A 15516-nucleotide genomic window follows, 5' to 3' on the forward strand; every position below is an offset into this window, starting at 1 on the left:
AAACTGACTTAAAGTGGGGGCAGGGTGAGTAGCCAAATTGGCCTGCAAGTATGGAATGTTGATGCGGCTTAGTCATGTGGACTTGACTTGTCTCAGCATGCAGGCAGATTTGGGATGAGCCCTATAACCAATAGCACAGACATGCAGGAGGTGGCCCTGACTATAATTGCACGTGGCTTGATTGAAATTGTTTCAAATCTGTGCTTTACCTAAAAACTGAACTGGGCACCCTAGCTTCTCTAGTTGTTCTGTATGAGCTGGGGCCGGGAGTAAACTTGTGGATGCTCTGGATGTGCCTTGTAGGATGGGGGGTTCCGCATCGGGGCACCAGTAGGTAATGTGTGTGTGGATGACTGGCAAATCGCACAAACTGGAGACCTAAGTCCATCAAAATGCCGGAAAAACACCTCTGTGTCTATATTGCTCCAGTCTGTAACTACCTGGTGCTGGGCCAGAATAGCAGCAGCCTTGACGGAAAAGAACGATGGTAGTCATAAAAAGCTGACCCACCGTATTCCTGACCCAACTCCACTATCGCGTAAAGGTAGAGGTCAAGCTCCTCCCTCCTATGTGGGTTTACGGAGCAGATTATATCCCTGAAGACACTAAATGAAAGGACAAAGTCTGGGATGGAGAACTTACGGTTTATCCTGTGGTCCCTGGTCTTAACCACCACTGAGACATCACTGCAAGTGTATGACTTGTTGTCGGCTATATCATGGGAAGCTATTAAAAGGGAGGCCAAATTTACATCTTTACCGTCCAGAATATCCTTCTTTATATTTACTGGTTTGAAATGAGCGGGGGTAACAGAGAGGGTACTAGCGCCCTTACCTGAGGCTAATGGCACAGAGGCTGAGACAGTGGGTGTCTTGGGAACTGCTGGTGTCCCTGAAATGGAGGGTGCCTCTGGGGTCGAGGTTGGGCGGCTTTCTAATGCATCTACCCTGGCTCGTAAATCAAGCAAGGAGGTTGCCAATGAGCTAAGGGTAGTGTGAATTTGTGAGAGGGATGTGGCACTGGCAACTGTGCGTAAGGTAACTTGCTCAGCGTTGGTGCCTGATGTACTGGGGAATAATAGTCTGAAAAGTTCAGCTTTGCGAGTCGAAGCTGGATACGAGATACCCCTGCGCTGCAGCTCGGTGAGCTTGGGGATAATCCAGGATCTCAGAGAGGGAGTGCTACCATGTTCTGATCCCCTGGCAGGTGATGGTGGGATGGAGGCAGATTCTTCAATGTCCAAAGCCTGTGACATGACCTATGTAACGAAGAACAAATATATAGTAAATATTCATATGCATATATATGTAAAACCTTTTTTTTTTCTTTCCAAAGTGTACAAATGTGAGTAATGTGGTGCTACAAGCGGACTCACTATTGTGATAGTGGGCCAGTTAGCAAACAAAAACTCCAGTTGCACAGGACTGAAAGTGTGTCAGTCTTTAAATGTGATAGAGGCCGAGTTACCTGAGGCATACCAGGGAAATTAACAAAGTAAACTCAGGCCTTAGTTACCTGAAAAACGTGTCAGGTTAGAGGTATGAGTGTTGCGATATGTCGTAACGTATGACATATGTGTTAACGGATGAGGAAACTTGCCACCAAACAAGTCAATTAAAAAATGAACATCTCAGTCCATAAGCGTGACAGGTGACAACTGTAGTGGTGTAACGCCGTGAGCCACGGGATAAATGATGTATGCAGAACAAAATTGATGTGTATGTCATAAGAAGCGAAAATTTTAATATATTATAATGTTTGACTTTGAGGAAATACTACCCACCTGTATTGGCTGCACCGAAACTCAGACTTGTAAGTCCTGTGGTTATGTAGAAACAAGAACTACGGGGGGGGTAACAAAATAAAACCACCCCCGTTCAATAGGTTACCTAGGCCCTAGGTTAAGTAACAAGATCTACCCACAGTGCAAGTGTCTAATCAACCAGACAATATACAGTATCTCACAAAAGTGACTACACCCCTCACATTTTTGTAAATATTTTATTATTTCTTTTCATGTGACAACACTGAAGAAATGACACTTTACTACAATGTAAAGTAGTGAGTGTACAGCTTGTATAACAGTGTAAATTTGCTGTCCCCTCAAAATAACTCAACACACAGCCATTAATGTCTAAATTGCTGGCAACAAAAGTGAGTACACCCCTAAGTAAAAATGTCCAAATTGGGCCCAAAGTGTCAATATTTTGTGTGGCCACCATTATTTTGCAGCACTGCCTTAACCCTCTTGGGCATGGAGTTCACCAGAGCTTCACAGGTTACCACTGGAGTCCTCTTCCACTCCACTATGACGACATCACGGAGCTGGTGGATGTTCGAGACCTTGCGATCCTCCTTCTGTTTGAGGATGCCTCACAGATGCTCAATAGGGTTTAGGTCTGAAGACATGCTTGGCCAGTCCATTACCTTTACCTCCAGCGTCTTTAGCAAGGCAGTGGCCATCTTGGAGGTGTGTTTGGGGTTGTTATCATTTTGGAATACTGCCCTGCGGCCCAGTCTCAAAAGGGAGGGGAGCATGCTCTGCTTCAGTATGTCACAGTACATGGTGGCATTCATAGTTCTCTCAATGAATTGTAGCTCCCCAGTGCTGGCAGCACTCATGCAGCCTTAAACCATGACACTCCCACCACAATGCTTGACTGTAGGCAAGACACACTTGTCTATGTACTCCTTACCTGGTTGCCGCCACACACGCTTGAAACTATCTGAACCAAATACGCTTATCTTGGTCTCATCAGACCACAGGACATGATTCCAGTAATCCATGTCCTTAGTTTGCTTGTCTTCAGCAAACTGTTTGTGGGCTTTCATGTGCATCATCTTTAGAAGAGGCTTCCTTCTGGGATGACAGCCATGCAGACCAATTTGATGCAGTGTGCGGCGTATGGTCTTAGCACTGACAGACTGACCCCCCCCCCCACCCCTTCAACCTCTGCAGCAATGCTGGCAGCACTCATACGTCTATTTCCTAAAGACAAACTCTGAATATGACGCTGGGCACGTGCACTCAACTTCTTTGGTCAACCATGGCGAGGCCTGTTCTGAGTGAAACCTGTCCTATTAAACTGCTATATGGTTTTTTACCACCATGCTGCAGCTCAGTTTCAGGGTCTTGACAATCTTCTTATAGCCTAGTTCATATTTATGTAGAGCAACAATTCTTTTTTTCAGATCATCAGAAAGTTCTTTGCCATGAGGTGCCATGTTGAACTTCCAGTAACCAGTATGAGAGAGTGTGAACGATAACACCAAATTTAACACACCTGCACCCCATTCACACCTGAGGCCTTGTAACACTAACAGTCACATGACAACGGGGAGGGAAAAATGACTAATTGGGCCCAATCTGGGCATTTTTACTTAGGGGTGTACTCACTTGCCAGCGGTTTAGACATTAATGGCTGTGTGAGTTATTATGAGGGGATGGCAAATTTACAGTTATACAAGCTGTACACTCACTACTTTACATTGTAGAAAAGTGTCATTTCTTCAGTGTTGTCACATGAAAAGATATAATAAAATATTTACAAAAATGTGAGGGGTGTACTCACATTTGTGAGATACTGTATGTGAAGTATGACCAATATACAGTTTAAGCAAGAGTATTGTAACTGCCGCTGAATGTTTAACAAATAGTAAATATGTTACAACATGACACATGTCGCAAGGTGTAAATTGTATGTACTGAGGAACATGGCAAAATGGAACTAATAGCGCGGCTTTGGAAATAACCAAAGTAAGAGATAAGTGAGATGCAGATGCATAGATTTGATTCATGAATATCGTAAGTAATGAAAAATGAATCGTATAAAAATATTGATGTATTCGTAGATTGATAAATGTTTTTAGTAAAGAGTTCAGGGAGGTTGAAGCTAGAAGGTAAAGGAAGTAACGGTGATTGTGTGTAGGCTAAATGAAACTGTGTAGAACGTTTGAATCGTATGAATGGATAGCATGAAAAGGCAGATGAGAAGAAATCCTTTTGCAAAAAGCACAATATTTTCGTAACATACCAATGCTGAAACGAAACCAGTGAAAGCAAGTATAAATTTGAGGAAAATTCAAATTTTCCGTAGAAGAGTCGTGCGGACTAGTGATCGGCCAATATTTTTGTACATTTAAAAAAAATTGTTTTTTTTTTTTACTTTACTGGTACTTTTGTGGAGGGATCTGGGGGTCTAAAAGACCCCAAACTACTCCTCTGCACTTAAAGGCATTCAAAACGCCAAGTTTGGCTATTTTGAATGCTGTCATTTTTTTTAATCTGGCAATTCCAGTACCCGGAAGCTCATGACATCACTTCCGGGTTTTTGCATGGAGACCCGATCAGAGCCGAATGCGGCCGTTCAGGCTGGTTTCCCGGGTCTCCCGGTGGGACGGGAGACCCAGACGAGCGGCGGGAGGGGGGGGGGATGTCAGCCGCATCGGTTGTCACTACAATACAGCCGACCGTTGGCTATGGACGCCGGTACCGGGGTGATGCCTCTAGCTGCAGGCATCACTCCAGTACAAGCACTTTCCCGAAATATCGACAATATCGGTCGCCTTCGTGGCCGATTCCGATATATCAGGAAAAGTGCATATCAGCCCTCGATATAACGGCTTTGCCAATAATCGGTTGATCTCTAGTGTGGACTACCGCAGTGTAGGAAACCACGTGGCAGTGTCGGCGTCCGTAAGCCGAACCAGTAAAGTGAAAGGTAACTTTGACGAGGTGGGAGGGTTGAGTGCAGGTATTTATGGAGCGAGACTCCTCCTACAAATTCAGGCCGACCTGTGGTCAGCCTTACTATATATGTCATCTTGAGGTTTTGTCCCTTTTTGTTGTTTGTGAAGTAAAGTTATTCTGCGAATTTAAGACAAGTGTTGATCTTTCTTCCTCATATATAAAGATGATCCTAAACTATAAAAGGTTTTTAGGAAGTTACTATTATATAAGGAGACCTTCATTGATTTCAGATGCATGTCAGTGCATATGTACATAGTTTCTTTTTTCACGTTTTATACACGTTTTGTTTCTTTGCAGATTATTTGGGAATGGGAATCTTCGTCAGAATCGGATGTAGTACAGTGACTGGCTCTTTTCTTACAATTCTGATATTTTATATTTTTAATTTATTTACAATTCTACCTCTCCCAGCATATACAATAAAAGATAGTTCACTTGTATCTACTTACACCTGTATTTAATAAAATTATTGAAATTATGAAGGACATCTGGTTGTATAATTTTTGTGTTTTGTTTTTTTCATGTTTTCCTGTTCTATGGACTCTGTTTAGCCCTATATTTCTCATCTTGACCTAGACACAGAGTTCTTTGTCATTGTTGCTCTACTAACTCTGCAAAATAGAAAATATACAAATTTTGATGCATTATAATAAAGGAACAATGCAGTCAAGAAGCAGGGGTTGATTTACTAAAAACGGAGAGGTCAAAATCTGGTGCAGTTCTGCATAGAAAGCAAAAACTTCCAGGTTTTTTTGTCAAAGCTTAAATGAAGACGCCGAAGTTAGAAGGTGATTGGTTACCATGCAAAGCTGCACCAGATTTTGCACTCTCCAATTTTGGTAAATCAATCGCACAGTCCGCCTACATCTTCTGCACCTTGTATTATCTGCTAGCTAAATCCCTATGGTTGCCGGTATGTTTACTTTCTGAATAGCCCTCATTCTGTGCACATGTAGACCAATGTGTTTACTTGTTCATGCTCCACTGTTTGAGCTCCTGGTAGCTTCATCCAAACATAATCTATTATGGGAGGAGAGGCTGATGAGCACAGGATCAAGTGACAATTTAATGTACCGTCTCCTGGTAACACATGTGAGAATCCTGCCAAAGTGTGATCATCAGGGGTTATACAAAATTCAGGGTAAAATTAACTGAGTGTATTTTCTGCTGTTAGTACATTTACGGTGTTTTCTAAATAGAATTTGCATTTCATTGTCTCATTGAGTGATTTTACTTGTTGGCTTGAATTCTTATTTAACCACTTGAGTACTAGCCTGCCATACCCCTTCTTTACCAGGCCACTGTACCCAAATGAATTGTATATAATTTTTGAGACCGAGCTTTCTTTTGGTGGCCTTTAATAACCACCTGTTGTTTATTTATTTTTTACTATTAAAAGGGAAAAAGACCAACATGTTGAAAAACAAATATTTCCCCGACTTTCTCTTATTAAAAAAAATCTAATAAAATGCCAACATAGTACAAATGCCCACTGTACTTACCACTTTTTTTAAATGTAGACACCCCAAGCCTAGCACAAATCCTCTACCCCTCTAATTTCCCCTCCAAGCACAAATCTTCTCCTTCCATTCCAAATTCCCCCTCCCTTCCTGCACAAATTCCCCTTCCCAATCCCCCATCCTAGCACAAATCCCCACGAATTTCCCCTCCTAGCACAAATACCCCCAATCATCCCTATTAACACAAATCCCCCCCCCCCCCCGAAAATAATTATTTCCCTCAACCATATTTTTTGTAGCACAAGCTCCCCAAATCCCTCTCCCTAGCACAAATTACCTTCCCCCACCTCCTTCCAAACACAATTACACCCAAATAACCACTCCTAGCACACCTCCCCAAATTTGCTCTCCTAGAATGTTTTTGTACCCCCAAATTCAATTTCTCAACACAAATCCCCCCCTATCTCCTTATGGTACCTCCCCCCACCTCACATGATACCACAGTGCCCAAGGGGCAGCCGCCCCTCCTGCCACCCCTTGTTCCGGCCCTACCCCAAGGTGCTCATTTTTTTGCCACACATTTGTTAAAAACGACCAAACATTCTGGTAATAAATTTGTTGAATATGGAGATTGCTAATGGTGCGCCGGATAAATTATTGTACAGTTTATACACAAGGGGAGGAGAAGGGGTTTATAATGGAAAAGAAGGTTCAATATACAGGTCACATATGATACAGGTTGGAGATCAGATGTACAGGAGAGAATGGGGGTGAAAGGGTAAAAAAACAAAAAAAATCCCACCATCCTTATAAATTCCTCACCATGAATCATCTGCTGCAGCGGATCCATTTGTTCATTCTCCATTCATAAATGACTTTGATTCCCTCTCCCTCTTCCATTGTAAGGGGAAAGGGAGGGATCAACAATGTATACAGTGGTGTGATTGCTGTGATTGTTTACCACAGTGATCACAAGGTACAAAACCATTTCAACTGGCTCTGTACACTGTCTCTGAACCAAGTTGTCTAATGAGGGCTTGGTTTCACAGCTAATAGGTGCAAATGTCATCTGATGGTGGTTTCACCAATGCCATTTTTAAAAGAAACAACAGACCACCACGTCGCCATTCATAAACATATGGCGGTAGTGATGAAGGACTGAGACTTTTTTATTTGGAGGTGTCTTAAAATGTTTTAAATATTAAATGTTATAGTTAGTGAGTCACATGACCCATTCTATTTTGCTTTTTTTTTTTTTTTTGCTTCTGGACCAGATGCTGTACATGACACTTTGAAGGTGTTACACACAAATAGATGAAATCTGTGAAAAAATAACAAGCACTATATATATACGAAATGTAAAGTTTGGTACCACTTAATGCCTCTACATGCAGGTATTTCTTAAAATCTGTTTTAGAAGTATATGCTCAACTAAAAGCCATGTTTCAAGGAAAAAATGTGCAAATTAAACCAGGCTCAGTATGGCAGCCACCATAAGGCTCCTACTTCTACAGTGATTCCCCAATGCCCTAAGGCAGGTTCACTTTAAGGATATTATAACATACAGTAGATCAGACAATCACAAGTTTTGGACATTGCATCTTACTCTGGGCCAAGTGCCAATTCCTTGTACTATGCTATGCATGTATCAACAACTTCAAGAGCCTATCTTCCTGTGAGCCTACAAGGAGACTGACTGCAGTCATTGATTAACAGCCAGAGATATTTTATCAGATATTGATGTCTGGCTTTATAAACATGGATTCCTGATCACGATTGTCTCGGTTGCAAGTTTAAAAGGTACAGTAAGCTTGTTATGTTGTTCGCCGTCAGTTACCGCTCTATGGCTGGGACGAATAGCAAAAGCATAGTTACTTTCCAAAGTATACACTAAGGCAAGCCATAGATTAATCAATTATATTTTTCACCATGGGTGGAAGGATAGAAAATCACTCCATTCCCCCATCAACAATCAGTGTTGATGGGGTAATGCCTCCCGCAGCACAATTGTATTCTGCCAGCGACGGGGGGAGGTGGTGCGGGGAGCCTTCCTGGGCAGCAGAACACAATGATTACTGCTAGTGGCTATAGCAGCTGGCAGTAATTGAATGTAGAAAAAAAACAACAGGCCTGGTGTACCAAAATCAATTGGATCGACTTGGGTACAATCAGCCTGCCCATACATCGATCCATGTATGCCCAGCTTAAGAATAATGTCAAGATAAAAATGTGATGCATTGACTTTGCTTATCATCCTCACCAAACAAAGGTCAAATGTGTTGTAAATGGTGTACTGTGTTAGCTGTGGAATAAAACAATGAGGTTATCTTCATGGTAAAGGTAACATAAGTAACAAAGGTTTATGTCTCTTGTAGCCTTATGTATTGAATTGATAGTGAGATTTCAAGGTATAAAATACCATGGTCCGATTTAAAAAAGCACCTTATGATGACTTTATTCTCTCCCTTAATTAGGTGTTACCAGTGGTGGGATTCAAAAATTTTAGTAACCAGTTCTGACTTTCCCAGCAGAATGACCAGCATGCCCCCTTTTAATGCAGAATGACCAGCGTGCCCCCCTTTCAATGCACAGTGACCAGCGTGCCCCCTTTCAATGCACAGTGACCACAGAATTGCCCCCAATGATTGCAGAGTGCCCACAGCATTGCCCCCAATGATTGAAGAGTGCCCACAGCATTGCCCCCAATCAATGCAGAGTGCCCACAGCATTGCCCCCAATCAATGCAGAGTGCCCACAGCATTGCCCCCAATGATTGCAGAGTGCCCACAGCATTGCCCCCAATGATTGAAGAGTGCCCACAGCATTGCCCCCAATCAATGCAGAGTGCCCACAGCATTGCCCCCAATGATTGCAGAGTGCCCACAGCATTGCCCCCAATGATTGCAGAGTGCCCACAGCATTGCCCCCAATGATTGCAGAGTGCCCACAGCATTGCCCCCAATGATTGCAGAGTGCCCACAGCATTGACCCCAATCAATGCAGAGTGCCCACAGCATTGCCCCCAATGATTGCAGAGTGCCCACAGCATTGCCCCCAATGATTGCAGAGTGCCCACAGCATTGCCCTCAATCAATGCAGAGTGCCCACAGCATTGCCCCAATAATTGCAGAGTGCCCACAGCATTGCCCCCAATGATTGCAGAGTGCCCACAGCATTGCCCCCAATGATTGCAGAGTGCCCACAGCATTGCCCCCAATAATTGCAGAGTGCCCACAGCATTGCCCCCAATAAAGGCAGAGTGCCCACAGCATTGCCCCCAATGATTGCAGAGCGCCAGAGCATTGCCCTCAATTGCAGAGTGCCCACAGCATGCCCCCAATAATTGCAGAGCACCCACAGCATTGCCCCCAATAATTGCAGAGCGCCCACAGCATTGCCCCCAATAATTGCAGAGTGCCCACAGCATTGCCCCCAATAATTGCAGAGTGCCCACAGCATTGCCCCCAATAAAGGCAGAGTGTGCACAGCATTGCCCCCAATGATTGCAGAGTGCCACAGCATTGCCCCCAATAATTGCAGAGTGCCCACAGCATGCCCCCATTAATTGCAGAGTGCCCACAGCATTGCCCCCAATAATTGCAGACTGCCCACAGCATTGCCCCCAATAATTGCAGAGTGCCACAGCATTGCCCCCAATAATTGCAGAGTGCCCACAGCATTGCCCCCAATAATTGCAGAGTGCCACAGCATTGCCCCCAATGATCATTGCAGAGTGCCCACAGCATTGCCCCCAATAATCGCAGAGTGCCCACAGCATTGCCCCCAATGACTGCAGAGTGCCAGCGATCCCCCCACGAGACCCATGCACTTACCTCACAGACGGTCACGCAGCTTCTCTTCAGTCCCCGGCTCCCCGCGTCTCCGATTCCTCAGTCCTCCCGCCTCCTCATCCAATGGCACGGTGTTTGCCTTTCGGCCAATCAGGAAGCGGGAGGACCCGCTCCCTGATTGGCCAGGAGGATCCATGTGACAATAGCGAATTTTCATTCGCTATTGTCACAGAATGGGCAGGTCGGGGCGCACTGCTCTGCTCCCCGGCCGCCACGCCTGCGGCTGCGCGGTCCGAGCGCAGGACCTTCAATCGTACTGCGCGTCCTTAGACGCGCAGAGGGATCAGCCGGTTCTGCGAACTTGCAGAAAGTTAGTAACCGGTTCTATGGAACCGGTGCGAACCGGCTGAATCCCACCACTGGGTGTTACCCCTAGTGATGTTCTATTTTCCCTCAAAAGTACCACTCTGGGGATCAAAGACCATAAAACATGCAACACATGGTAATTGGTGGTAACTGTAGGATTACTGGTCAGAGTACAAAATAACCATCACTACCCCAGTCTATGTTCTTAAGAAAAGACGGATTACAAATTACTGCATGGAGACTTTTCAAATTTTTACAAAATATTCACCAAAGTTTCTTCTTGCTAGTCATCTGGCCAGATGAAAAACAGCATTCCTTTGGACCTCTTATTAGTTAATTCATGTGTTACCAATTAAGAAAAATAGTGGAAAATACTTATGCCCCTAGATACTATCCAACATGCTAGGAGCTCTTGGTCATCCTGGCTTCCTGATTGTTCCTTTTTCTATAACAGCACAATACTGCTCCTCCATAGAAAGAACGCTGGAAACAGGAAGTGTGTTCCTTTACAAATGACCAGGTGAAAAATAAAGTTGAAAAAAACAAAGAGAAAACTAGTGTGAATTGTAAACCCCGATACCTATGCCTTTATTTTTCAATGAAATGTTTCTTGATTAAAAAGAAAAAAAGAAAACTAGTGCAGCCACCTGATCTAAGGACTGGTTCACTGCATATATTTTTGTTGTTGGGTTTACATACGCTTATAATAATGATGCTTGCACTGGAATAAATTGTGCAATAAGTTCTTAGTTGTCATCATTATGAAATAAAGGTTTAAATTTGTTTGGATCCCAGTTTCATTGGTTGAGTGCAAAGTATTTAATTAAAAAAGGATAGGCGAGTTCCTCATTACATACTGTATGTGTACAAATACTCTTAAACAAGGAAACATGATGTTTTGGCAATAAACTCTCTGATCTTTGGACAGACTTCCTATCTCTACTCACAGGCAAACCACTATTTAATGCAAGCTGAGGGATCCTCTACTACTGCCTAGGCCAGGGATCCTCAAACTACGACCCTCCAGCTGTTGCAGAACTACACATCTCATGAGGCATTGTAAAACTCTGACATTCACAGACATTACTAGGCATAATGGGAATTGTAGTTCGTGAACAACTGGAGGGCCATAGTTTGAAGACTCTTGGCCTAGGCAGATGTAATGTTTCATCGTGGGTCATCACTTGCCTGTAGATGATTAAAAGTTAGAGCAAATATTCCAATGCACCATTTTGCTAGCTTTGGGTATGTATGCATAAATACATGAGTAAAGATGTATGGATACTAATATAGAGTAAAGCTGATATATTTGCCTAACGTTCAATATGGACATGATTCTACCAGGGATTACAGTGATTTCTGTACCTATATTAAAAGTAATATGTATCCTGCTGATATAAATATGAATCAAGTTCTTGAAGTTATTTTGTCTATTGTATGCTAAGCGGAGGCATAAAGATTTATTTACATGCTTGGTTTGACCAGGGCTAGATCTACTACTCCAGCAGACAGCTAGATACATAGATTAAATACATACTGTATATAGGAGCTGTTTTACCTGCCAAAGTATTTTTGGCCCTCCAGTCCTGAGATTCACACCCCCTCACACTTCACAACCAGGCGGATGACACTACATATAGTGAGGAATACAGTGGTGTCCTCTCTCTTATCCTAACCTTCTGACTGAACAGTTAAGGAGCAGCAGCAGACTGATAGGGCCATCCCTCGGCTCACTATGTTCTCTTCTATCTGCATGTTTCTTGCTAGCACTTTGGCAAGAAGTACATCTGCAGTCCTGTCTCTCTTTTTTCAGTCTGCATGCTGCTGTACAGGGGAGGTGATACCTAGTCAAATCCAGGTGCTTATGCTGCCTACATAAAAAACATTTCTGTATTTATTAACAAAAAGCTGCAATAATAATTATATCTCCATAGAGTTCAGCTTTAATATGTCTTTGACTTCATGGTGAGGATAAAAAAAGATAGTGAACTGTCCTATCAGAAAGCATATAAAATGATGCCATCAGACAAAACGGAGATCGATTCCATCCAACAAGATAGGGAATGGTCCCAATCACACAAGGTGGAGAACAGACCCATCAGACAAGATTGTGAATGCTCTCATCCCACAAGGTGGAGAATGGACCCATCAGACAAGATAGTGAATGATCCCAGCACACATGGTGGAGAACGGACTCCTCAGACAAGATAGGGAATGGCCCCATCATACAAGGTGGAGAACGGACCCATCAGACAAGATAGTGAATGATCCCATCACACAAGGTGGAGAACAGACCCATAAGACAAGATAGGGACTGGCCCCATCCTACAAGGTGGAGAACGGACCCATCAGACAAGATAGTGAATGATCCCATCATACAAGGTGGAGAACGGACCCATCAGACAAGATAATGAATGATCCCATCACACAAGGTGGAGAACGGACCCATCAGACAAGATAGTGAATGATCCCATCACACAAGGTGGAGAACAGACCCATAAGACAAGATAGGGACTGGCCCCATCCTACAAGGTGGAGAACAAACCCATTAGACAAGATAGTGAATGATCCCATCATACAAGGTGGAGAACGGACCCATCAGACAAGATAATGAATGATCCCATCACACAAGGTGGAAAACAGAGCCATCAGACAAGATAGTGAATGATCCCATCACACAAGGTGGAGCACGGACCCATCAGACAAGATAGGGAATGGTCCCAGTAACGGATCAACTGGCACCCCGACTGGGTACCTCCGTTGACGGATGCTCCTAGTGCTTCCCGAGGACTTCAAGCACTCCACCAGGCACCATAACCCCCACAGATCCCACAAACCGCCGCAGCTTGGCTGGATTCTCACTGTCTCCTACCCACCCTGGACCTACGACAAGGCTCCAGGTTCCAGTGGGTGAACCTCTCTTTCCCCAGAGAGTGAAGCAGGAACAGGAACAAGCTCTTACAAGAGCTTAGTGATTATCCAAGGGAGTATGAACAGCATAGCAATTCCTTGTAGCAGATTCCCCCAATAAGAAACAGGACTCTAGATTGAGAGTGAAGTTGAACTCAAGGTTTAATGGTACAGCTGCTCTTTTATACAGTTTTCCCCCCACAAGGTTACTGTCCAGGTGGACCTTGTGAGGAACAGGCCATGAAATTCACAATCCAATAAAAATAGTTTTACACTCAGTCACTCCCATAGAGTGTACACAATCCCTCCCCTCTGCCTGATTACATTATCATATGCAGATGAAATTGTATACAGGAATAGAATTAACCTGAACTAATTATCTAGTCATCTGGACAGAACAATGTGAGGTAATTAACATTTAACAATGAAACACACAGACTTAACACAATCCACATCCCAAGTCAGTAGATAGACAATAGGACAAGACGGACAATGACAGTCTGTCCGTCTCCTACCTTGAAGTACATGGAATATACATCTAAGTATTATTTAGGTGTCACAGATTTCATGGCAACAGGCTATAGGTCTCACAGTGTAAAGTGGGATTAAATCTTCATATTTCTTGAGAGATATTGTTGATAAATATTACTCTCCCATTTGAAGTTATCCAAACCATTTTCTCAGTGTCCCTTAAGTATCTGTTTTTTTAGTGACGGTGAGTACCATTACAGTCCCATCATACAAGTTGGAGAACAGACCCATCAGACAAGATAGTGAATAATTCCATCACACAAGGTGGAGAACAGACCCATCAGACAAGATAGTGAATGATCCCATCACACAAGGTGGAGAACAGACACATCAGACAAGATAGTGAATGATCCCATCTCACAAGGTGGAGAACAGAGCCATCAGACAAGATAGTGAATGATCCCATCACACAAGGTGGAGAACAGACCCATCAGACAAGATAGGGAATGATCCCATCACACGAGGTAGAGAACAGACCCATCAGACAAGATAGTGAATGATCCCATCACACGAGGTGGAGAACAGAGCCATCAGACAAGATAGTGAATGATCCCACCACACGAGGTGGAGAACAGACCCATCAGACAAGATAGGGAATGGTCCCATTACACGAGGTGGAGAACAGAGCCATCAGACAAGATAGTGAATGATCCCACCACACAAGGTGGAGGAACAGGCCCATCAGACAAGATAGTGAATGATCCCATCACACAAGGTGGAGAACAGGCCCATCAGACAAGATAGGGAATGATCCCATCACACAAGGTGGAGAACAGGCCCATCAGACAAGATAGTGAATGATCCCATCACACAAGGTGGAGAACAGGCCCATCAGACAAGATAGTGAATGATCCCATCACACAAGGTGGAGAACAGACCCATCAGACAAGATAGGGAATGGTCCCATTACACAAGGTGGAGAACAGACCCATCAGACAAGATAGGGAATGGTCCCATTACACGAGGTGGAGAACAGAGCCATCAGACAAGATAGTGAATGATCCCATCACACAAGGTGGAGAACAAACCCATCAGACAAGATAGTGAATGATCCCATCACACGAGGTGGAGAACAGAGCCATCAGGCAAGATAGTGAATGATCCCATCACACAAGGGGGAGAACAGAACCATCAGACAAGATAGTGAATGGTCCCATCACACAAGGGGGAGAACAGAGCCATCAGACAAGATAGTGAATGATCCCATCACACAAGGTGGAGAACAGAGTCATCAGACAAGATAGGGAATGATCCCATCACACAAGCTGGAGAACAGACCCATCAGACAAGATAGGGAATGATGCCATCACACAAGGTGGAGCATGGACCCATCAGACAAGATAGGGAATGGTCCCATCACACAAGGTGGAGAATGCATCCATCACACAGGATAAAGAATAGTCTCATCACCCAAAAGAGAAGGGATGAAAAGCCAGGCACTGCCACCATCACTTGTCATAGTGTGATTAAATATAATTAGGTATTCTATCTGACACAATCATTTGGTCAAGTGACAGGCATTGGGTGACAATGCTGCTTGAATTTACAGTTCAGCAGAAAGGTACGAGAACACTGGATTTCATGCAGATCAGCTGGTATCTATCTTTACTTGCAATGTTTTTGAAGTGATAAAATGCATTTTTTTTTAAAAATCAGCAAGTATTGCAAAACTGTATCTCAAAGCTTTTCTTGTTTTGTTTTTTATTAT

At 43.6% G+C, this 15516-nt stretch overlaps 1 protein-coding gene across 2 annotated transcripts in view; it reads left to right on the top strand.

The window, feature by feature from the left end:
* Positions 1-5195, top strand: part of LRRC9 (leucine rich repeat containing 9) — a 174702-nt gene extending 169507 nt beyond the window's left edge. For both annotated transcript variants that reach the window (XM_082275541.1, XM_082275542.1), the window contains exon 32: positions 5048-5195. In XM_082275541.1, the coding sequence (XP_082131667.1) occupies positions 5048-5087 (40 nt within the window). In that variant the 3' untranslated portion in view covers positions 5088-5195. The remainder of the gene's footprint in view (positions 1-5047) is intronic.
* Positions 5196-15516: the final 10321 nt, after the last annotated feature.

This window comes from Pelophylax lessonae, assembly GCF_965119305.1.
Source record: "Pelophylax lessonae genome assembly, chromosome: 13".
NCBI classification, from domain to species: Eukaryota; Metazoa; Chordata; class Amphibia; order Anura; family Ranidae; genus Pelophylax; species Pelophylax lessonae.